The sequence below is a fragment of the Podarcis raffonei genome, chromosome 9, assembly GCF_027172205.1.
Source record: "Podarcis raffonei isolate rPodRaf1 chromosome 9, rPodRaf1.pri, whole genome shotgun sequence".
NCBI lineage: Eukaryota > Metazoa > Chordata > Lepidosauria > Squamata > Lacertidae > Podarcis > Podarcis raffonei.
In genome coordinates this window covers 77,556,863-77,582,254 of record NC_070610.1, presented here as the reverse complement: position 1 = coordinate 77,582,254, position 25,392 = coordinate 77,556,863, and the positions used below count along the sequence as shown (strand labels likewise).

The 25,392-nt window shown below is 42.7% G+C and overlaps 1 protein-coding gene across 2 annotated transcripts; it reads right to left on the bottom strand.

Moving 5' to 3' along the window:
• Positions 1-10,608: 10,608 nt before the first annotated feature.
• Positions 10,609-22,367, bottom strand: LOC128420548 (CD209 antigen-like protein E). Of its 2 annotated transcripts, XM_053402142.1 has the most exons (8): positions 22,321-22,367; positions 21,297-21,320; positions 20,147-20,254; positions 18,378-18,476; positions 15,644-15,730; positions 14,403-14,557; positions 11,489-11,604; positions 10,609-10,840 (listed from the first exon to the last, which is right to left on the bottom strand). In XM_053402142.1, exons 1-8 carry the CDS (start codon positions 22,340-22,342, stop codon positions 10,678-10,680), a joined length of 774 nt encoding a protein of 257 aa, XP_053258117.1. In that variant the 5' UTR covers positions 22,343-22,367; the 3' UTR covers positions 10,609-10,677. The 2 variants fall into 2 exon arrangements, with proteins under 2 accessions (XP_053258117.1, XP_053258118.1); XM_053402143.1 differs by lacking the exon at positions 21,297-21,320 and having other exon boundaries at positions 22,321-22,363.
• Positions 22,368-25,392: the final 3,025 nt, after the last annotated feature.

Here is a 25,392-nt window from a genome sequence, read left to right as displayed (position 1 = left end):
CCAATACCTAGAACCGCTTTCCTTGTGATGTAGAGCTTCTACATTCTAGGAACACCTCCCACTCAACTTATGCTCTTTCCTGATTGGCTATCTGCCATACCTAATAGGAATTGCACAGAAAGGATAAACCCAGGGGAAATGTTCATTTCATATCTAGTATACTGCTTCCCCCCAAAAAAGCATTGTTACTATAGTTTGCAAGGATGCTGCAAGGAGGCAGCTTTGGCACAAGACAGGAAAAGAGGTGTAAGGGGATCTGTCCTCCACCTCAATGTCAGAGCCCTTCCGATTGGCAGTCTGGAAACTAAGCAGTTGGGAGTCTCCGAAGCAATTGATCTCTGTCTGTTGTTGTTGTTTAGTCGTTTAGTTGTGTCCGACTCTTCGTGACCCCATGGACCAGAGCACGCCAGGCACTCCTGTCTTCCACTGCCTCCCGCAGTTTGTTCAGACTCATGTTTGTAGCTTCGAAGACACTATCCAACCATCTCGTCCTCTGGCGTCCCCTTCTCCTTGTGCCCTCCATCTTTCCCAACATCAGGGTCTTTTCCAGGGAGTCTTCTCTTATCATGAGGTGGCCAAAGTATTGGAGCCTCAGCTTCACGATCTGTCCTTCCAGTGAGCACTCAGGGCTGATTTCCTTCAGAATGGAGAGGTTTGATCTTCTTGCAGTCCATGGGACTCTCAAGAGTCTCCTCCAGCACCAGAATTCAAAAGCATCAATTCTTCGGCGATCAGCCTTCTTTATGGTCCAGCTCTCACTTCCATACATCACTACTGGGAAAACCATAGCTTTAACTATACGGACCTTTGTTGGCAAGGTGATGTCTCTACTTTTTAAGATGCTGTCTAGGTTGGTCATTGCTTTCCTCCCAAGAAGCAGGCGTCTCTTAATTTCGTGGCTGCTGTCACCATCTGCAGTGATCATGGAGCCCAAGAAAGTAAAATCTCTCACTGCCTCCATTTCTTCCCCTTCTATTTGCCAGGAGGTGATGGGACCAGTGGCCATGATCTTCGTTTTTTTGATGTTGAGCTTCAGACCATATTTTGCGCTCTCCTCTTTCACCCTCATTAAAAGGTTCTTTAATTCCTCCTCACTTTCTGCCATCAAGGTTGTGTCATCTGCATATCTGAGGTTGTTGATATTTCTTCCGGCAATCTTAATTCCAGCTTGGGATTCATCCAGCCCAGCCTTTCGCATGATGAATTCTGCATATAAGTTAAATAACCAGGGAGACAATATACAGCCTTGTCGTACTCCTTTCCCAATTTTGAACCGATCAGTTGTTCCATATCCAGTTCTAACTGTAGCTTCTTGTCCCACATAGAGATTTCTCAGGAGACAGATGAGGTGATCAGGCACTCCCATTTCTTTAAGAACTTGCCATAGTTTGCTGTGGTCGACACAGTCAAAGGCTTTTGCATAGTCAATGAAGCAGAAGTAGATGTCTTTCTGGAACTCTCTAGCTTTCTCCATAATCCAGCGCATGTTTGCAATTTGGTCTCTGGTTCCTCTGCCTCTTCTAAATCCAGCTTGCACTTCTGGGAGTTCTTGGTCCACATACTGCTTGAGCCTTCCTTGTAGAATTTTAAGCATAACCTTGCTAGCGTGTGAAATGAGTGCAATTGTGCGGTAGTTGGAGCATTCTTTGGCACTGCCCTTCTTTGGGACTGGGATGTAGACTGATCTTCTCCAATCTTCTGGCCACTGCTGAGTTTTCCAAATTTGCTGGCATATTGAGTGTAGCACCTTAACAGCATCATCTTTTAAAATTTTAAATAGTTCAGCTGGAATACCATCACTTCCACTGGCCTTGTTATTTGCAGTGCTTTCTAAGGCCCATTTGACTTCACTTTCCAGGATGTCTGGCTCAAGGTCAGCAACCACACTACCTGGGGTGTACGAGACATCCATATCTTTCTGGTATAATTCCTCTGTGTATTCTTGCCACCTCTTCTTGATGTCTTCTGCTTCTGTTAGGTCCTTACCACTTTTGTCCTTTATTATGGTCATCTTTGTACGAAATGTTCCTTTCATATCTCCAATTTTCTTGAACAGATCTCTGGTTCTTCCCATTCTGTTATTTTCCTCTATTTCCTTTGACTGGTCTTAACTGTCCAGGGGTCCTTTACCTTTAGGTAAAGGTAAAGGGACCTGACCATTAGGTCCAGTCATGACCGACTCTGGGGTTGCGGCGCTCATCTCGCTTTATTGGCTGAGGGAGTCGGCGTACAACTTCCGGGTCATGTGGCCAGCATGACTAAGCTGCTTCTGGCAAACCAGAGCAGCGCATGGAAATGCTGTTTACCTTCCCGCTGGAGTGGTACCTATTTATCTACTTGCACTTTTTTGACGTGCTAGTTTGGCAAGAGCAGGGACCGAGCAACAGGAGCTTACCCTGTCGTGGGGATTCAAACCGCCGACCTTCTGATCGGCAAGTCCTAGGCTCTGTGGTTTAACCCACAGCACCACCCGCGTCCCACCTTTACCTTTACCTTCTACCTAAACTACAATTCCTGGGATTCTTTGAGGAAAAGGAATGTGCTTTGAATGTCTGGTGTTGATGTGACCAAAATGTGGTCTCCTAGTAACTTGAGAGGCGCCCTAAATATGCCTAAGGGAGTTCCTCCATATTCCTGCTTCACTTAATCAGAAACCAAGAGAGATTTCTTCTCACCAGTGGTTCCAGACCCACCAGCTGCCTGCTTTTTAACAGTTAAAAGGTATTGCTGTTCTGAAGTGGTCAGCAAAGAGCTGCCATCAAGCTCTCATTGGGAAGCCCTGTTCTGTGACATCACTATTGCCCTTTTTGTTTAACTTGTAGTGTACAGTAGTACCTCAGTTTAAGCACTTAATTCGTTCCGGAGGTCCGTTCTTAACCTGAAACTATTCTTAACCTGAAGCACCACTTTAGCTAATGGGGCCTCCTGCTGCGCCGCCGGAGCATGATTTCTGTTCTCATCCTGAAGCAAAGTTCTTAACCCGAGGTAATATTTCTGGGTTAGCGGAGTCTGTAACCTGAAGCGTATGTAACCTGAGGCATGTGTAACCCGAGGTACCACTGTATAGATAGTGTGATAGGAATTTTATGGTCTTAGATATATGGTAATGTTCATAACTGCACATACATAGATCAACACAGGAAGACCAACCTGGAACCATTTTGATTCCTAAACTGACCAAATGTTTTCTCTGCAAGGTCAAACTGGAAAAGTCTCCCCATTGTCTCTTTCCTCACAAATCCTGTCTTAAGGACACATTTAAGATATGAATAAGGTGTGAGCCTGTGACCTGGCCCAGGAAATAAGTATTTTACCACTACAAAAGAATGGCCAGGCTCCCCGGGAAATCCAATCAAGTAACTTGCCAGACAGGAGATAAACTGTGACAGGAGAAAAACAACATTTAAATTTCTGTGATGTAGGTGGGATGTATCTGAGGGGTGGTCTTAGGTTACACCTCTTCTGTGATGTATGTGTAATGTTTCTGGGGGTGGTCTTGATCTAGAGGATGGGAATTTCAAAAGTCTATATAAGCCCTTGCACAGCATTTTTGGGGGTCCTCTTCCTCTCCTGCGTGTGAGGGGAGTACCCTGTTGCAACAGATCAATAAAGATCAGGATTACTAGCTGCTTTGCTTCTCAATATTCTCTGGTTGGCCTCTGTTATTTTCTCCTACCAATAGGGAACCTATGTAAGGACTCTATATGGGCTCTTGGATACCCCAAAAGGGAAAAGGGCATATTTTTATTTACAACAGATGGCGACCACGAAGGGACTTTTGGTTACCCGGATTCTGGGAGCGAGGAAGGACTGGTGGTCCAGCGCGCACCAGGCAGTTTGCCAGGAGGAATAACCAGTCCTCCATCGATCCCAGGCTCTGGAAATAACTGGAGGTTCAGCGGGGCTAACCAGAGGAAGCAACGCTTGATCAGGCTGGCCTTAAACAACCAGTCAAGAGATCACGGGATCACCAGGAACAGCGCATGCGGAAGTGAGTATTAAGTAGGAAACACGGGTAGTGGGTTGGGTTCTCTAAACCACAGCAACAAAAATTCTTTAACTCTTCCTTTTCCCTTCAAATCTATACTTTCTACTTTTTCCCTCATCTAACCCTTGAAAAAATTGCCTTCTCCTCCTTTCTGTAACCCTTCGGAGTATGCCCAGGGAAACTTCTTTCATTTCCCTTCTACAGTCTATATGCCGACCTATTCCTTCGGAGTTTTGCCCAGAAAAAGGTCGTGCTTTTTCTTCTGTACTGAAAACTATAACTCCCAGGTGCAGCCGCACCTCTGCCATGGCGATCTTTGTTAGAGATGACCTGTGAGCAGAGAACGCAAGGGCACCTGATTCCTTTCCTTCTTTGTCATTTCTGAGTCCCAATCTGGCACTGCGCTACGCAAGCGTCCAGTAGGGAACTCTCAGGTTAGATTGTAAGAGGCAGGAGGTTGCTGTGGGCTCCCTGGCTGAGAAATGACCATAGGGGGGGTTGAGATCGCTGACTGCACTGTTAGCTTAGTAGCCAGGAAAGGCCAACAGCTGTACCAGCCTAGTAAGTCAGGCCAGACGAACGGCAGTGTGTCACAGTACTAATTCTCGGAGTTGTCCAAATTGAGTCTACTGTGGGTTATTTATTGTGTTTCCTGAAAAGTGGGGATAAAACCCCGACTGCAGTATAAAAGTAAAAGCTAGCGCTATTAAAATTCTTAAAATGGGTGCACCTCAATCAAAAGAAATGAACCTGCAGACTCCTGATGGGAAAGAAGCCCAGTTGGCGCTTATTTCCGGCCTGGACTCTGACAGTCCCCTTCAATTTGTGTTTAAGAAACATTTTCCCTGTGTTTAAATTGTACTTAGGTAACATCCAGCAGCTGCTTATCTTAAATGTGCCATCTAAAATAAAAATGCAAGCTTGCTCCAAAATTTTAAATCTAAGAAAGCCATGTTGGGCCTTATCAATCTTAAACAAGACAAAATTGAGAATGAAGTGTGCAAATGTTTGTTATTTGAGAGAGGCTCTAAAAGAGTTTCCCTCCCAAGTGGTAAAATCCTGTATATGTGCTACTTGTGTTCTGAAAGGAGGATTACCCCACCTCCTTCCTCTAGTTTAAGTGAGGAGGGTGATTTTAAGTCTAATGGCAAATGATGTTTTGTTGTAACTTTTGAGTTTGTGAGTACACCTGTGTTCCAGTCTATTTTGGAATGTGAAGTTAACCTAATGTTTCTGCTGCAAAAGCCTAGTTGAGCACAATTGCTCTCTCAAGCTAAAATGCAGTCTCTGTATTTCATTAAGCATATGACTGACAATATGGTGTTCCTTCTAACCTTCTAAGAAAAATATCTGAGTCCAGTTTTAACTTTGATTGGGTTGGACAGAAGAGTTATTGTAAGGCTCCTGATATCAGTCTCTATAAGACTTCCTGGCCTCTTTTCTTAGAAAAGCCCCCCCCCCCCTTTCAGTCTCTCTCAGTTTTTTCCCCTTCTTACTTCTCTGCCAGGTAAATTTACTCCCGAGTAAGCTTCCTTTAAAGGAAACTGCAAAGGGGGGGGAGCAATCTTTCCTAAGGTACCCTGCATCTCACTTTCCTATGTGTAGTTACTAAAAAATAATAATCTAAATTAGGTTTTACTATTCCTCTGCAAGTTCAGGAAAAATTGAGGAAAAATTTTTCACTTGCGTATTCCTTTTAAATCAAATCTATGGCTGTTTTAACTATACTTGCACTCTTTAGTCTAAGGAAGAAACTCACTCAAACTAGCTTCAAGATCTGCTAAAAGGCTTCTGTATAAAGTTGGGTACTTTTATTTTCCTCTTCCTTAGTACATGATAGGCACATGGCTTGTGATAGGTGCATGGCTTGTGGTCTCTTCCCCAGTTGTGTCTGTGTACATAAGTATGTATGTGTTTCTGGTAGTACAGTACAAATCTTGCTATGAACCCTGTATTTTAGGGTTGGACTAGATGACCCCAGGTCCCTTTCAACTTTCCCAATTTGTGGCTGATGAGTTGAAATTCAGCCCAGATTTGCTCTTTGTTTTTAAAGGTGAGAGGTGAAAGCCGTGATGTTTTGAAGCAGAACTTGTGATATCAGGCATTTGAGTGATTACAGTGTTTATCATTTTGTCTATTTACAAAAATCAGACTTAAAAGTCTACTCAAAGTTTAAGCACATACAAATTCACATAATCAAGTAGAATGAGCCTTGACATATAATTGAGTAGCCTTAACCATCCTGTAAATAAAGGGCAGGAAAATTTTGTCTGCAAATGGTAAGGCTGAAATGACTGAGAATGTTAAAAATCTTATGAATTCTGACTCTCTGGCCATTTCCCCCATATATAAGGGCGTGGCAGATTGTTCCGCGAATGGCCAGAGGGATATTAGCCCTTTCCTGTACATAAAGGAAGCAGTCCCTTTGCTTGGGCTGCAATTGCTAGCTTTGGTTGGTGAATACTTGAATTGCTGAGTTTCTCTTTTTTGTTTTAAAATCTAACTCTATTTTTAAAATTTACTCCTTACCCTTCCCTTCCCTTATTCAAATTCTAATTTAGCCAAAAGATGCAACATTTTCAATAGTATAAAAGGTTTGCTGAGACATGAACTCTGCACATGCACAGAGGCTAGATCAGCTTACAAAAAGGGGAGAGAATGGAGGGGGAGAGAGGAGATTTGGAGAGTGTGGGCTGCAGGGAGAAACCTATCCAAATTTCCTTATGTAAAACTTGGAACCATTGAGGGAAATCACCCTTAATGTGTCCTTTGCTCCAGGGACAAAATGGACCATCAAAAGTCAAGAGGTTGCCAAGTTTCAAATCTAACATGCCAAATTCTTTTCACAGGTAAATATCAAAGCACTCCCACTGTGAGTTCCTCTCTTGAGTAGTTTGCCTCCCCAATGGGATTTAAATTTTATAACAGTTTTTTTTTGTTTATGTATATGCCTATGCATTTTAGGAACAGCATTTCCTGACAGACTTGTCACATGAAATAATTTTCCCTTTTAACAGGATATGTGAACCCCATTAACAAAGTGTTTGTCCCTTCTTTTCTCCCACAGCACAAATGATAATGAGGGGATGCAAACAGTGATTTAAATACTCTATAAAAAGTAATTGCATTTGTATTTCTTTTCGTCTTTCTTCCCTTAAAGCCAAACAGTCACTTTCTTTCTGTTCAGCAAAACAAGTCTGAATCCCTGCTATATTAGTTTATTTCCCTCTATCTCTTTGTGGCTTTGACACTTTTTTAGGTTACAAATAATCTGTTCATTTATTAATCAGTTTTTCATTGGGTTGTTAGAATGCCAAAACAGGTTACTTCAGGTTACTTCAGGTTTCTTAAAAATTGTGTGTCTTAGCATTTATTTTTGGTTCCTCATAGGTCATTGTGTGTGTGTGTGTGTGTGTGTGTGTGTTTTACTTTGGGGACATGTCCATCACATGTTCTACTTATCAGATAGCACATGCTGAATTTGAAGCCTTTTTCCATTGTTTTCCCATTTTTTTAGTCCAGTAGTAATCTGTGGTTTTGATAATATCTTTGTATTATTTAATAATTCATTCTGAATCTGATGTCTTTGTGTCAAGTTCGTTTTCATCTGAATGGTAATCTAATTTTTTGCTTTCTTTTTATTTTTTAAACTTTCTTGTATTTTTTTACAGTTCTCTTTCTCTACACGTGGAGTATTTTTTTATTTAATAATATGGAGAAAAAAACTAAATGAAGGAAAGCAAACAAACTTAGCAGATAAAATATTAAAATGAGTAAAATGCTTAACATGCTAAGATTTTATTATTTGCAGCTAATAACTCAAGGAGATTTTCTTGGGGAGGGGGCTTTTGCTCCTTCCTTTTTCTAACCCTGTCTTTAAAGTCCCCCGAAAACCCTGCCCCCTTACAGGATATCACTTCTACAGATGTGCGATGATGAAAAAGCAGCAACAACCCCTCAACTCAGTTCTTCACCATCACAAGACCTGCAACAACAGACACCAGAGTTTTCAAAGTGCCCACAGCTATCTCTTTCAAAGGATACAGACTGACGGGGGAGTGGGGCTGACAAAGGGGGGAGGAGTTGAATTGCAAGGACATTTTCTCACTTTTGAGATACATACGTAAAAGATCACAATTGTCTCAAGATATGTAACTGATATTTAATTAGTTTGTTGTGTATTATGTGTTATTATGTAGGAATGCTGAAATGTGTCTGATAGTGTGTTACCCCCACAAAGGGGGGACAAAATTTCTGTGTGTAATTGTTTCTGTATAATGTAGGGTGCATAACTATGAACAACAGAAGGGCTTGGCTTACACCCCAAGTTTTTTCCATGGAGGATTCTCATATATTACATGCTTTCCGATAGAACAGGCTATATTTAGATTAAGTCAACTGATGATCATATTTGCTTGTCCCACCTGGCACTCTGCAGTGTGCCCATTCATTCATTTATTTATTTTAATTTTGTCACAAAAATTTTTTTTTATTATTATTCAAAGGACACAAATAGTGATTTGTTTTTCTATACACGAAGTTCCCAGAAAGAAATTACTTTTTTACTATTTCTCTCTCTCTTTGCAGTCACTTTCTTTCTGTTCCAGAAAACTATTTTGAATCTCTTCTATGACTTCTGTATCTCTTGCAGATTCAGTACTGTCTTTAAGTAGCAATTGTTCTGTATTTATTTATTAATCTTGGATTTCCCGTATAGCCGTGAAATTAATCTAACCACAACCAAGTATTATTCTTGGAACCATATTTTATCAGGTAGTTTTGAAACAACACTCTTTATTATTATTTGGGATGTTTTGATTAGAATGCCAAATGGAAATGGGTGTAGATCATGTCTCAAATTTTATTTATTTGAGGACACGTCCACCATATGTGGAATAAGGTTCCTTCACTTTGTTTATATCTCCAACACATTATTTATTTTATTTTATTTTGCTAACATCTGCATATCATTTTCATACTTTTCCCCCCAGATTGCACACAGTGAATCTTAAGGTTTTTCCCCATAATTGCTCTCATTTTTTCATCTCAATTGGACAACCAAATTGTGTGCTTGCTCTTCTCTACCGAATTTTGATTTTACCAAGGAGAAGCTTCAAGATCCATGAAAGCCCAGATAACAAGAAAAGTGTATATGCCTTGATTTAGCAGGAATGATCCCTTATAGAGTTAAATTAACTAATTTGGACAAGTGCCCTTTTAAGAATGGTTGTTTTAACAGATTGCTTTGGAAAGTTGAGAACCATGGGCATATATAAATTATAATTGGACTCAGTTTGAATTGGGCAAGTGTATCCAGGCTGCAATTAGCTTTTTGGTCCTTTAAGTGCAAGTGAGCAACTTCCCATGAGTGCAAGACCACAGCCTATAATAAAATCCCATAGAAAGGCCAAGGCAAAGACATCTCTCTCATGAGATGTCCAAACCTGTGCCAGCTATGGTGAATGTCAGGCAACATGGTTAAATGAAAGCCCCGAGGGGATTCAACAGGATGTGTTGCTGTAGCACTATGCCGGTGTGAGACCACAGAAGAGCTAGCTTGACACCTGAGAAACACACAAAAATGGCGAAGGACAAAACACCAACTGCATTTTTCAGTCAGTAGTGGACCTTCCTGCTAAATGTAAAGCATAGCCACTATTGAGAAAATGTTTCTCCCAAGAGCTAGAATGCCACAAGTAATTTAGTAACAAAATGCAACACATGTTATTTTTATATGATATATTTACACAAAGGCATCCATTTACAACATACGATGTTATTATTTGTGGGGCAAAAATTTTTAAGAAAAATTCTAGCCCCAAAGGGGGGATAATGTGATAGGAATTTTATGGTCTTAGATATATGGTAATGTTCATAACTGCACATACATAGATCAACACAGGAAGACCAACCTGGAACCATTTTGATTCCTAAACTGACCAAATGTTTTCTCTGCAAGGTCAAACTGGAAAAGTCTCCCCATTGTCTCTTTCCTCACAAATCCTGTCTTAAGGACACATTTAAGATATGAATAAGGTGTGAGCCTGTGACCTGGCCCAGGAAATAAGTATTTTACCACTACAAAAGAATGGCCAGGCTCCCCGGGAAATCCAATCAAGTAACTTGCCAGACAGGAGATAAACTGTGACAGGAGAAAAACAACATTTAAATTTCTGTGATGTAGGTGGGATGTATCTGAGGGGTGGTCTTAGGTTACACCTCTTCTGTGATGTATGTGTAATGTTTCTGGGGGTGGTCTTGATCTAGAGGATGGGAATTTCAAAAGTCTATATAAGCCCTTGCACAGCATTTTTGGGGGTCCTCTTCCTCTCCTGCGTGTGAGGGGAGTACCCTGTTGCAACAGATCAATAAAGATCAAGCTTACTAGCTGCTTTGCTTCTCAATATTCTCTGGTTGGCCTCTGTTATTTTCTCCTACCAATAGGGAACCTATGTAAGGACTCTATATGGGCTCTTGGATACCCCATAAGGGAAAAGGGCATATTTTTATTTACAACAATAGTGAATGTCAAAACAATAGAGATACAAAGTAAGAACACAAGTGGTGTTGCATATGTAATACTTTACTTGATTGATTTAAAGGAACTGGGTGCTTTTGAAGCACCCAGATGGGTTTAGGCTCCTTTTGAACAGAAATCACAGAGCACATTTTTATTCCTTTAAAGGCTTCTACCTCTCCCATTTCTGATCTGGAGCCTTCTTGCAGATAAATGACATTTTGTGCCAACAGGCAGAATCGTGCCAACAATATCTATGTCTGCATTTCTGTGTGATATAAACACAGTTTTCATCTGGTGATGTGCTGGGCTGCTTCATCTCAGTATCCCAGAATCTGGAAAAAAAAAATGGCAGCACAAATCAATTCAAACTAAATGTTTGCTTTATTTTCTTCGTTGGAGCAATAAATATACGTATGTAGGAACATTGCGGAGATAGGTTTCTCACCAAGGGCTCCTGAGAAAACGAAGCAATCAATGATAACAGTTTCAAATGGCTACTAAATGTCTTGCAGCTATTAAATATCCCCCCCTTGTACCTCCTTTACAATTTTTTAAACTAAAAACCCAATGTTTTAGAATGTTCCTCTTGTTAGCAGAGGAAACAAGCCAGAAAGAAACCAGTGTCTGGCTTTTTATAATGTGTGAACCCAAACCCATGTTTTGTTTCTCTCCAGACAAACCACTATCAGTTAACTTCCCTCACCCCTAAAGAAAACCCATTGGCTTCCACTTGCCATCTACTTGAAAAGAAACAAACCATGGGTGGATTTGTAAATGGATTAAGCTAGGTCCATGCATAATGAAGAGCAGGTCCCTGTGCCTGAACTAACATGGGAAAGTTTCAAAATCTGAGTGCAAACAAAAGTGACAAGAGATAAGTTTCTAGACCCTATTGACAAATTAAAAGTTGACAAACGAAAATGGATTTCTGGGAGTCTGTCTGCAATAAAGGCATTAAGAATGTTTATTTACAAACTCACACTTCAAGAACTGCTGAACCATCAAGCCATTCCAATCCATTCAGTTTTTTGTTATTCTTCCTTAGTCCTATCCAGAAGTGTTTCTTAAACTTAGCTCCTTCGTTGTTTATAAAGTCCTGCAAAAAAGCACAACCAGAAAGAAGAAATGAGTGTCTAGATTCCCCTTTCAAAGGTTTCCAGAGAGTGGTTCATCCCCAAAATATTACAGACTTGTAAAATAATACTAATCTTGTGATAACTTAAAGACGATCCCTTTTTATTATGGCTTAAGCTTTGGGGAACTAAAGTCCACTTTGTCAGATGCATCTGATGAAGCAGGCTTGAGTTCTTTAAAGCATATCCTATAATAAGAGGAGCTAGATTGTGTATTCCTGGCATTGGGCAGTTGAGACAGATCCCGGATTCTGCTAATTTACTACCTGCTTCTTTGCCCAGCGGTCAAGGTGTGAGGACTAAGTCTCAGCCAGCTGTGCCCACCTGGGAACTCAGTGCAGCATCAGGGCAGACTGGAGGGTCAGGGAGGAGGAGTTGCTGTGGTCTATAGAAATTCTCTCTCTCCAGGCTCTCTGTCCAATTAATGAGGGGAGCTAGCTTGTGTGTTCCTGGCATCGGGCAGCTGGGACAGAAATGGGGTTCTGCTAATTTACCACCTGCCTCTCTGCCCAGCAGCCTCCCTGCCTGAGCTGATAGAGGACACTCAGACTGCTGGTTTTTAGGAACTTAAACATCCATGCTGAGGTGACCGGCTCTGGGATGGCTCAGGACTTACTTCTACTCAACATTGTTCCAGAGTAGATTTCAATGTATAGTTCGCAGAGTAAAAACTTAAATACATTGCAGGATTCCCCCCAAATAGACCAGAGGCAATTGTATTTAATCCAGCAAAGCTTTACTGCTACTGAAGGCAAATTAGCATAATGATGGTCACAAATCCCATACATTCAGGATTGGCACTGTCCATAAGAAATCCAGTTGCAGCAGACCTAACTTAAACTTACAATAATTTATAATCAGTCTAAACCTTAACACTAAGCATACAGAAAGAGAAAGTGAAAGCCAGGCTCCTTCTGGCCCTACTTTTATAGCCAGCATGACCTTGACTGAAAGAGATAAGAGAACCAGTTTAAGCCAGCTGTACTCAGCTTCTCTGAAGGAATAACCCAAACATCATGAACTTTCTGCTTGTTTCTTTCACACAGAGAAGGTTCCAGAACCTTCTTGAATTAATTAGAATAGGAAAGATCTCTACACATCTGATCAATACTTTTTGAACTAAGAAATGCAAACTGAGAGTTACTGGCCCAATGTGTGTGGCAGGCCACACTCTGGACCTATTTCTCAAGTGGGCAGTGATCTGAAAGTGGGGGGTATTCATGTCAGCCCCTTGTCATGGTCAAAACACTTCCTGTTGAGATCTTCTCTTCTCCACAAAGGCAGAAGACCTATTTGGATGGTCTACCCTTGGAGGCTAATGGATCCACTAACTTTTCAGACAGCTCTGATGGTTTTACTGAATGATGTGACTGGTGGTCCTGTTGAAGCCCTGGATTACCTCTGGAATAAGTGACTGGCTCAGACTATTGATATCATCCAGCCCACATTTTACCAGCTTCCTTGCAAGAATATCATGGGGGACTTTGTCAAAAGCCTTACTGAAATCAAGGTACTCTATGTCCACAGAATTCCCCCGATACTCCAAGCTTGTAACTCCATCGAAAAAAGAAATGAGATTCATCACACAACTTGGTTTTGATAAACCCACGCTGGATCTTAGTAATGACAGCATCCTTTCCTAAGAGCTGGTAGATCAACTATAAGCTCCTTATGCAGCCATACTGGTTTCTTTAGGTGCCTCCCACTTTTCCTTCTTGTTGCAATTGTCTTCATTTGCGCCTTCTATACTTCACCTTTAAGAAAATCCAAGCCATCTTGGACCTGCCCCCCTTCTCTTTGAGTATTTCTGACCATGGGATTCACACAGCAATTCCTTAAGCTTTTTGAAATCAGCCTTCTTAAAGTCCAGAGTGCATGTCCAACTACACTCAGTTTTTCTTCGCTTCTGTCTCATGAAACCCAGGAGAACATGATCACTTCCTCCCAAGATTGCCAGTACTTCCACTTTGTCCATCAGTTCCTCCCTTTTGGAGATGACCAGGTCTGAGAGAGATGATCCCCTTGTTGCATATTCCACATTCTGAGAAATGAAATTGTCAGTGAGGCAATGGAGGAATTTGTTGGACCTTCCATTCTTGGAAGAGTTTGAATTCTAACAAATATCAGGGTAGCTGAAGTCTCCCATGACTACTATCTCTCTCCTTTTTGAATGTTTGGTCATCTGCTCTAGGAAGTCCTTATCAAAGTCCTCTGTCTGAAGGGCTATAGCAGACACCCACAGTAAGACCACTGTTCTTTCCCTCACCTACAATTTTTACCCATATACGCTCATCCTGCTTTCTATGCTCCAGGTCATGGATCTCGCCACAAGTGTACATATCCTTTACATATAATGCTGCTCCTCCCCCCTTCCTGTTTGGTCTGTTCCTTCTGAACATGTTATACCCCTCAATTTCTACATTCCATTCATGAGTCTCATCCCACCAGGTTTCAGTAACGCCTATTAGACCATATTTGCCTTCCTGTATTAAGAGCTTATTAGTAACGTTGCATTAATGTAACATTTTAATGTGTAACTGTGTAATATTTTGTCTAAATTGTCTGTTGTTGCTTCTATTTCTGCACACCTCTAGTATGCTCCCTTCATTGGAGCACAGACCTTGTAAAGGTGCTTCTCGACCTTTCTTCTGATCACAGGAGGGTTGGAAGCAATAAAATGTTCATGTGCAACCCCCCCCCCAAAAAAAAACACCTGTGAGACTTTTTCTTTGCTTTTTTTGCATCCCAGTGTTCTGCTAACCTGTTCTTCACCATTGCTAACAGAAATTAATGAAGTTTTTTTCTTAATACAATGCTTTCTGGACTCTTCCCATGATTGTTTCTCATTGGAAAAGTAGTACAAGGCCCTATTATGCATCTTCCATTGTGGGTCCTTCAGCAATTCAGCAATCTTGTCTTGGGGCCAAGGCAGCAATGCAGGAATAGCAGAAAGAGAAAAGAAAGGAGATTAAAAAGCAAGAGCCTATCAGGTCAAAATGTATTGCTTGCTGAATTACAGTACACCCCAGTATATCATATCAAAGCTGCAATCCTGCAATAAGCCTAACCTCTGAGTAGGCAAATACATGATCATGTTTATTAGAATAGTAGACATAGATCCATCTTCACTGTGATATCATTACTTTCCTTCCCCTTTTGGGGTGTGTGTCCATCAATGGATATCTATACCAGTAGGGCTGAGCAAGACCCTCCCCCCCTTGCTCCAGTGCCCAATTCAGAACCTTGGATCCAAAATCCGAAGCAATATTTGGAAAATGTAAGTTTCAACCCTGCCTTTGACTTGCATTGGGAAAGCACGATAACCATAACTTTGTGTTTTCTGTTTCACAAGGCGCCTGAAAACTGCAAACATAGTAGCCCCCAACGCAGAGATTCAGTCCTTCCCAGTTTCAGGCAGATTCAGAGCCCCTATTGTATTCCTAAATGGGTATCTTTATACATCTTCAAGGTCAGGAGCTCCTAGTTATGAGCTCTCAGAAGCTGCAATCAGCTACACAGAACTGCTGCAGGCTGCTAACCCCTCTCCCAACTCACTTCCTCATCCAGCCTGGCTTCTCCTAGGTGCTCTTCTGCTGCATACAACCCAGGTTGCACTTTGGCTTCTACTCTTCATTTGCCTTATGACCAATGTGGCCATAACCCAAATACAGAAATGTGATTTCAGCTGATATATTTCCATTGGCAATTTTACTCTTCCAACGGAAACAGCTTCCTTTCCTATTCCCAAAGCTGGTAAGTTCAATTTACTTTCTGGAGCGGAGATTGAGAAAAAAAAATGCACTAAATATTGTGTTTTCAACCAAACATACATCTCAGAACCAGCTTCAACTACAACTAAGGTGCTGTGTGCATTGGATGGTAGGACATCTGCAACTTCAGGAGCTCTGTAAAAGAGGATTTCTTTTTAATCAGGTGCTGAGCCTCAGAGCGAGTTCCCCCCGTGCTCCAGTTTTTCAGCACCACAGTCGCAAAGTAACTCACCGATATCAGATTTAATTTCATCGTTTAGGAGAGTCGAGTTGAGCAGTTCGTCCGCTAAGCCTTGAGCTACAGCAAGTATTTCAAGGTCTAAAAGGTTTGAAGCAATTCAAACCAGGGGAATTATTAAGAAACCATTTCTCAAGAGTTTTCCACACCCTGGCATGAAACAAGAAGCAGAACTTTGTACAGCAGCACCAGTCCAGTAGCAAAAGCCCTCTGGGAACACACAGTTGAAGAGATTAATGCCAGTACAGGGTATAGAGCTGCTCTGAACCATTAGTTATGTCTATCGTCTATGATGGATGGAGAAAATGCTGGCACTATTTGTAAACTTTTATTTATTTATCCAACGAAAGTAGCAACAGGCATTATTTAACACAATTTCATTGTGAAAGAAACCTGCTCCAGAGTTTCAGTGTTTTTAGCCAATGAGCAAAGTCAAAGTTGTGGTAAACAGGAAAATCCTGTTGGTATCCCTACATATGAAAGGTAAAGATAAATGTAAATGACCCCTGGACAGTTAAGTCCAGTCAAAGGCGACTATGGGGTGCAGCTCTCATACAATCATACCTCGGGTTACAGACGCTTCTGGTTGTGGTTTTTTTGGGGGGGTTATGGGTGCACCGAAACCCAGAAGTACTGGAACGGGTTACTTCTGAGTTTTGGCGGTCGCACATGCACAGAAGCGCCAAATCGCAACCCGCGCGTGTGCAGATGTGGCACTGAGGGTTGTGAACATGCCTCCCGCATGGATCACGTTTGCAACCCGAGTGTCCACTGTATTGCTTTTTAGGCTGAAGGAGCTGGTTTTTGCCCACTGACAGCTTTCCAGGTCATGTGGCAAGTGTGACTAAATAGCTTCTGGTGCAACGGAACACCGTGATGGAAACCAGAGCGCATGGAAACGCCATTTACCTTCCTGCCACAGCAATACCTATTTATCTACTTGATCTGGTATGCTTTCAAACTGCCAGGTTGGCAGGAGATGGGACAGAACAACGGGAGCTCATTCCATTGTGTGGAACCGCTGACCTTAATATCTGCAAGCCCAAGAGGCTCGGTGGTTTAGACCACAGTGCCACCCCTGCACATAGCCTTTGTATGCATACTTGAATAAGCAAGGTCTGTAATCAAAAATGCCGGACAAGAGTTGGCCCAGCAGCTGCAACAGCAATCCCTCTCTCTGTTCAATGTCATCTGTGGGAACGGTAGCAGTGCACATTATGTACACGCATGCTTCTGATTTTGTGCAAATATGAGAGATCCAGTACAGCATATTTTAAATAATTGTGAGAACTGCAGGAGATGGGATGGAACTTCTGAGGGCACAGTGGGCATAGAAAGGGGAGCAGCAGAAAGTGACTATTGCTCCACCAAACCAGAAATACAGTAACAGAACACAGCATTCCCAACTCCAAGTAGAGCAGTTTGGAGCCTGATTCTCCCTACCTCAACCTTTTGAGTCCACGGCTCCCTTGACCAACTACATTCTTTCTGTGGCACTCCTGTGGGGCTCAGGAGTCCAGTTATGTTACCCCTCGCCTGCAGAGCTGGCAGCCTCTCACCATTTTGTGAACACTCTCCCTTGTGGAGTGTTCCCTCAGCCTCCTCTCCTTTCCTTGAGAGTCTTCCGGGTAGTCACTGCTACCACCCCTGGTCTCTGAACTGCCCCCCACCCCAAAGAGAGATGCTTCCTCACACTGCCTCACAGGGGCCTGGGACTTGTCCGTCCATTCCCAACAGCAAGGGCAGGTGAACTGGCTGTCTGGGCTCCCTCACCCACTTGCTTGCTTATTTCAAGCCCACTTCAGCTCCTGGCAACCAGCACCCCCTGGCCAACCCCAGAGGCACCATTTGCTTGGGGAGCTTGTAGCCAGGGCTGCTGCAACAAACAGCTGTGCAAGCCTTTGGGAGGCAGAGATGTGAGAGGGCATCAGAGGAGGGAGGGAAAGAGGGATAGAGGCCAGTGTTTCCCATGGCACCCCTAACCATCATTCAAGGCACCCCAGGGTGCCACGGCACAGTGGTTGAAAACCACTGCCCTAACACTGGATTATTCCTATATTGGATAAACCCAACTTTACAGGGGGGAAAGCATCACAATTGCTGTTGCTTGAGGGTAACATCATGTGGACCATGCAACTTAAATGCAAACACACAGAAAACTCCAGTGTGGACAAGTGCTAGAACTGTCCATGTAATGCATCTGATTTTGAATCCCTTTTATGTTCCTTTCCTGCTGGGATGCCTTGGGCCAACACAGGGTCTCTCCAGGAGACATGGGTTCTTGGGTTGGTGTTTTTTGGATATTGTGAATGTAGGTGTTTGTGAAGGGAAAGGGGAGCCAGGCAAACTTCCCACTCCCATTGAGTTTCGATTTTAGGTTGGCAGATTTTTCTTCTTCTGCCAGGTCTTTCAGCGATTGCCTTCTAACAAGTTTTTGTTACCAAGTAATACATGTGGGGTGTCATGTAGATCGTTCTGTGCTGTGATCTGCCCGGCAAATTATGGGTGAAGGATGAGCTCTAAATGCTGAAAATAAATCAATATCGCCCTCAAAAGACCCATCGTTTGCTCATCACTTTACACTGCATTAAACTTTTGCCAAAGCAGTTTTTCTTCCAGCTGAGATGCATCCCTGAAATCACTTCTGCTGGGAGAAAACACCCCAGGGTTGGGCAGAAGGAAAAAGAAGGAGGTTTCCTTCACATTCCTACTGCTTTACATTGCTTACCATCCATGCCTACAGAAGATGGATCATATTCTTCAACAAAATTCCAAATCTGTTTTACTCCGGAAAAGAATGACCGCTGTTCTGCCCATAATGTACAATCTAAAAAAGAGAAGAAGTTGGGAGAAAATAAACGGTGCTCCAACAACCAACAGTCATTTGCCAGAGAATGGCATGGCTCTTGGGGGATAACCAGCCTCCTATAACCAACATAAGTCTAATAATACATGAAGGTATTATATCACTCGCACTCACCCTGGGGAGGAAAAAAGAAGTCAAGCCTATTGTTCCCTCATCTACCTTGTGAACTCCTGCATTTAAAGATGTCTGAGCTAGTTGCTCCAAGTTCAGAATGCATGGTTTTTCTACAAGCCATCCTTGTGTTCCTATAACAATAGCTTAGGAGCTTTCATCACTTTGGAACTAATCTAAGTTTTGCTGCCTGTGTTTTCTTACTGCTGTATGGGAAAGCACATGAATTTGACCTTTGAAGAGTTTGTGAGTAAACCAATTTTAACTTACCAAACGTGTGGTCTTTTTCTATGCTGGATGAAGTGGGAAACTTTGGGAGGAACTGAAGAAGGGCATATTTCAAAGGTCCAACAGCCTATATTTCCACGCTTTACCAGGCTGCATATTTTGTGATATTAAATCTCTGCTGGGGTTCTGGAAGCAAAAAGTAGTTGCCCCAAACCTGGATCTTGGCCTCCAGAGAATTCTCTTTTTATACCTATTTTTTCCTTGCCAACCAACAGCTCCATCCTCACTCCTAAGCCACAAATGCTAGCCCTGATTCTTAGTCAAGGCTTCACATGTCCTAGAAATAATTTCCCCATAGGCTGATTCCATGTCATGGCTCAGCCCAAGGGGAGATGGAACATCATTGTTGATGACACTTGACATTCAGATCTTCAACCCCAAAAGATAGCCAGAGCACCAGATCACAGAATATACAGAGTAATACTAAACAATGAACATGACAACAAAACATTGAGAACATAAATCCAGGCCTGACCTTGGCAAATGATGCCTTCACAAGACTTTCATATAATAGTAATCACACTTCTTGAATAAATCAACTACTGGAGGAATGATCTTCCCACTTTGTAAAGCTCTATGTTTATATCTATAGGTACTGTATTCAGCTACTGAACAGTATAATGGCACCCTCCATGGAGAGACACTCTGAATTTCACAAAATTGAAAAAGCACCTCAGAGCAGGGCTCAGAAGAACAAAAAGTTGGCTGTTACTGAAACTGAACAGCTGGTTTTGAGGTGGGTGAAATGCCTGAGAAATAGTCCTTTTCAACTCAGCCCAGCCCTAATTCACTCCATGAAGTTCTGTCAGAAAGTTTCTTGACAAATTACCGTGGTACCTTAGGTTACATACGCTTCAGGTTACAGACTCCGCTAACCCATAAATAGTACCTCAGGTTAAGAACTTTGCTTCAGGATGAGAACAGAAATTGTGCGGTGGCAGCGGGAGGCCCCATTAGCTAAAGTGGTGCTTCAGGTTAATAACAGTTTCAGGTTAAGAATGGACCTCCGGAACGAATTAAGTACTTAACCCGAGGTACCATTGCATTTGAGAACAGAAAAATGTGCCATTGATATCAGCAGTAGAGATTTTAATCACATGCTTAGCTCACACACTGAAATCAGTGGATAAACAACCTTAGCAGAGACTGGATTATTCCTTTGCTTCGCACTGAAGCAAATGTCACCACAGTCATTCTGAAGTGTTTTATGTATTTGAAAAAGTTGAACTTACATAGACCGGCCATCATAACAGAGGCGAGAAACAGGAGGAAGAAAAAAAATACGACTACAGCTTCATCACAGGGCGTTTTAAAGAAACTCTTGTCTTCAGCTGGTGTTGCTTAAGAGGCAAGAGGACAGAAAATTCTGATTTAACAACCAGTGATTCATCCCACTCTCATCACAGTAAACAAGCTTTTCATACTCTGTGGCATCACATCTAGATCAACAAGCGACAGCCAGCTTCCTAAGTCAATGGGGCAGCCAACTGCTCAGGGGCTGTATCCTTGCAAGGTCCAGCGCTGAGGGCCTTCTGGCGGTTCCCTCACTGCAAGAAGCCAAGTTACAGGGAACCAGGCAGAGGGCCTTCTCAGTAGTGGCACCCGCCCTGTGGAACACCCTCCCATCAGATAGCAAAGAGAAAAATAACTACCAAACTTTTAGAAGATATCTGAAGGCAGCCCTGTTTAGGGAATCTTTTAATGTTTAATAGGTTATTGTATTTTGGTATTTTGTTGGAAGCTGCCCAGAGTGGCTGGGGAAACCCAGCCAGATGGGCGGGGTATAAATAATAAATTATTATTATTATTTATTGCAAGGCTAAGTGGATGGAGGAAGCTAATGTGAAAACATGGTTTCTTCAGGACATGTATCTCTCTGTCTTCCCTGGATGGCCTCAATAGACCAGAGAGATGCTCAGCAGGGGAGCCAACATGGTGCTCCTCGTGACTCAGCTCATTTTGGAGGCAAATCTGTGGCCATGGTGGAATCTACACGCATATAAAAGAACGCTGCGAAGGGACTTCAGCGAGGGAGAAAGGAAGCAAGGCTCACTATTGCAGCCAACCGGCTGCTGCTTTTTGGAGTTTTGGGGCAGCTTGTAGGCAACGAGTGCTCCAATGAAGGTCTTGGGGATGACCAGGACGCCAAGAGTTCCCACTGAGGTCAAAAGCAAGCTCCCAACGGGTCTGTACGGTTCCAGTTGGCGCCGTTGAGCTCAGCTCTCTGGGCTTCAACACATTCCAGCAGCAGGCCTCCAGGTGTGAACTGGGCGCTGGACTTATATTCTTACCCACCTTTAACCCTAAAGTCCCAGGCATCCACAATTAAAAATGCAACAATGAAGACAGTTTATATGTTTGCGGCATAAACATGTGCCTTACCTGCATCTTTCTTGGGAGCTGGATCTGGAAAATTACAGTATATGTTCACTAGAAACTGGAGCTGGGCCAACATTTCCATAAATATTTTTTTCCACAGAATTATACCAGATAGCTTGGACTTACGGTAAGTCATAGTGGGCTTTCTAGGTCACAACCAGTGCTTTGAATGGTGCACAGAAACAGACCAGTAGCTTCTGTGGGAGTGGGGGGCAGTTCATTGGAGATTTTTTTATGCTTTCCAATACTTTTTGAGCCCCCCCTGCCCCCTCCTTGGCTATGCTCATGCAGCTGAACTGTTCTAACAAGTGAGTCATGTTCTCCCTATAACCAGCCCCAGTTATAGGCTCTTTGACTCAGTTAAAGTTTCGGAGCACTTTTCAAAGGCGCCGCGTTACAGCAATCCAATCGTAATGTAACTAAAGCACGTGTCTCACTGTGGTCCAATAATAATAACTCTCCACCTCCCCATTTAATTCCCACAAGAACCCTGGGAATCTCTTTGTGCAAGGCTTTTCATGTAGTCTGCATAGTTTTATTGTCCATTTCTGAAAAATGCAATTAAAAATGTTTTTTTAAAAAGGAAGAAAGGAAGGAAGGAAGGAAGGTAGGAAGAAAAAGAAAGAAAGAAAGAAAGAAAGAAAGAAAGAAAGAAAGAAAGAAAGAAAGAAAGAGGAAGGTGATGTTGATGAGCTTGTGGAAGTAGCAGCCCTCATAGCAGGACTTTCCCATGAATGCTTCAGCTGAGATTCCTGCATCGCAGGGCGTTGGACTAGATGACTCTGCAATTCTATGAGTCTATGATTCTGTGACTCCTGTGCCAGTGTCTCTGCAGTTCACCTGCATGGGACTGGGGGTGGGGCGGGGGGGACAGCAATATCAGGTCCCCACGGGGAGCACTGGGTTGTTTCATTGGCAGGCCTTCACAGCACCCTTTCACAACTGTGACCATCTGAGCTTCATTGAAGCCTGTGGCTTAGATCATTTGTGTTCCTATGAAGAGGAAATAGTAATGGAAGGAACTTACCTGGTGGATTTTTAGGGGCCATTTGGATTGGTGTCTCATTTTCTTCTCTATATGTGGGACCATAAAGTAGATTGCTAAGTCAATATTTAAATTAAAAGGGGAGTCACAATGGGTTATTGCATAGGCAGTGCTGGCATTGCGGACACCCCCCAAAATTTTTTTTTAATATTATTGTAACCTGTAAATCACACTGTTAAGAAATTTGTGGGCACTTTTCATCTTCCTCTGACCCTACTTTTTAAAACTCCTCGCCCAAATCATTTCTATAAACAACTCATGCTAACACAGCATTCGTCTGTTAAAGTGGCATGTAGTCCACAACAGCACAATGCTACATTTGTTCATAGTTAAGGTGCCAAATTATTATTTCTTGTTTTTGTCATACAAGACTAACATGGCTACTCTGAAAACATTATCATAATGCCAATTCCTTCGCATTTAACTGATTATTTAGAGCAGTTCCGTTTCTTTGGGGGTTCACTGTTCTTTCTGCTATCAAAAAAAGAAATACACACATGATAAAAATTATATTGAAGACCTAGTGTTCAAATTCCATCTCCTGACACAAAACATAAATGTGACATTTATTTGTTTAAAACATGTATGTAACACTAATGTACAGTATAAAACACCTTTGAAAGGCTTGAGGATACAATTTAGAATCTATGTTGTAATATTTCCCTACCTTACGTTGCTCCGTTTTGGATGTTGCAGCACCTGTTGCACTTGTCTTCTCTCCACCTGGGGTCCTTCTGTCAACAGCCTCATCCATCTTCCTCTGTGACGCAGAACGTTCCAGAACTTCCCTGATTCACTTTCTTCCAGTCCCTGATTGGCCAAGTTCTCTGCCAGTTCAACAATGGAGCCATTCCGCTTGGCCCCTCATGCACCCTTGGAAAAGAGGAAGAAAGACTAAGCAGGGAAGTGGGAAGGTGCCCCAGGAGACAGCCAGGTGAGTGAGCAACACCTGGTGGAAAGAGGCAAGAGAGCTAGGATTGAGATATGCTTAGATAAGTTCTGTCACACCGATTTTTAAAGAACTGGCACCCATGTTAAGTTTTACGGTAACATCTTTGTGCTGCATCTTTGAATGAAGAATTCTATTGATTTGCCTTCATTAAATTTCCCTAAATGATTCTTAATGCAACCAGGCATTAGATTATATTGTATTTCTTACCTTCTTCTTTGTACTTCTTCATCGTCTACATCAGGGTCTCTCAAACTTGGGCCTCCAGCTGTTGTTAGACTACAACTCCCATCATCCCTAGCTAGCAGGACCAGTGGTCAGGAGTCATTTCAGAGTGCTGCCCACTGTCCAGCTCTCCTTTACCTTATTTTATTACGAGTTTGCTCATTTCCTCCTCCTTCCCATCTTCGCTCCATTCTTGAGGATTCAGTTGAATGCAGCCCATAGAATTGAAGGAGGAGGATCCTGAAAGTTCTTTAGGCCAACTCCCTAGCTAATTTACAGCAGTTAAAAGGTTGCAAGGTGCAGGTTTTCCCTTCAAATATATCTTTCAGACTCTACCAGCTGCTTGAAGTATGCACAAAGGGGAGGGGAGACATAATAGCACATCTTGGAGGCTGCATTTTAAATTGCATTTTAACCTGTATTTTAAATTGGTCCCTCCCCCATTATGTTTTTACTGTAATTTTACTGTAATTTTACTGTTGTTAGCTGCCCTGAGCCCGGCTCTGGCTGGGGAGGGCGGGGCATAAATAAATGTTATTATTATTATTATTAATGCCAACTTTGCGACATATGGAGAACTCACGTGACCGGTTTTCAAATGCTGCATTTGTCCTAAGATATTCTTTCTCCACTCCATACCCTGCCCACATTATGTGACTGTAGGGAAAGAATAGAGAACAACAATCCACACTCAGAGACAGCGATCAAAATGACAACCTAAAATGGCAAAGGCGGGTAAGTTGTTTCTGCTCTTTTCCCTCTTCCTTCTCACACGCATGCAGGTCGTTTTGTCTCTGGCTGCAGGTCCTCCCTGAGGAGGTGGTGGTGGCTCCCTTCTGCCCCATTGCCTCTCAAGGGAGGGGTGTGCGAGTAGAATGCTAAGCTGGAGCTTCTCTGCTCCCATTTGGGCCCCCAGGAAGCAGATTCTTTAAGGCAAACGGGCCACTTCCCCACCAACACTTCAACCAGCCCCACCTACCTGCCTCCCTTCCTGTTACTCTTGCTAGAAAAATGCAACCTGTGCCATTAATAAAGATAGTGCAACTTGTACAGCACGTTGGCGACAAATATTCACACAGTTGTTCAAAAATAATTTTTCACTCATTTATTCGTTTTTTTCTTGTTTTTAAAAGTAAGCCCAAGGAGATTCAAGAAAAGGGTAAGTTCAACATTGTTCCCGGTATCTGTGAGGTGCTGATGAAGCAGCGTATGAAGTAATAAAGATGACAGGGTGTCAGCGTTCTATCCCCGTTTCGCCCTAGCAGTCCATGCAGTTGAGGGGCTGCTGTTTTGCCCCCGGTGGGGCCGATTTGTTGGCGGATAGCACACTCCCTGAGCACAGTTTATGGGCTTCTTCAGTTGTCTCGTGCCATTGATGCGTCTACTAGTGCTAAATATCTTTGAAGAGACAATTTCTTGGCTTAAACGTTGTTGTTTAGTTGTTTAGTCTTGTCCAACTCTTCGTGACCCCCTGGACCAGAGCACGCCAGGCACTCCTGTCTTCCACTGCCTCCCGCAGTTTGGTCAAACTCATGCTGGTAGCTTCAAGAACACTATCCAACCATCTCGTCCTCTGTCGTCCCCTTCTCCTTGTACCCTCCATCTTTCCCAACATCAGGGTCTTTTCCAGGGAGTCTTCTCTTATCATGAGGTGGCCAAAGTCTTGGAGCCTGAGGTTCATGATCTGTCCTTCCAGTGAGCAGTCAGGGCTGATTTCCTTCAGAATGGAGAGGTTTGATCTTCTTGCAGTCCATGGGACTCTCAAGAGTCTCCTCCAGCACCAGAATTCAAAAGCATCAATTCTTCGGCGATCAGCCTTCTTGATGGTCCAGCTCTCACTTCAATACTTCACTACTGGGAAAACCATAGCTTTAATTATA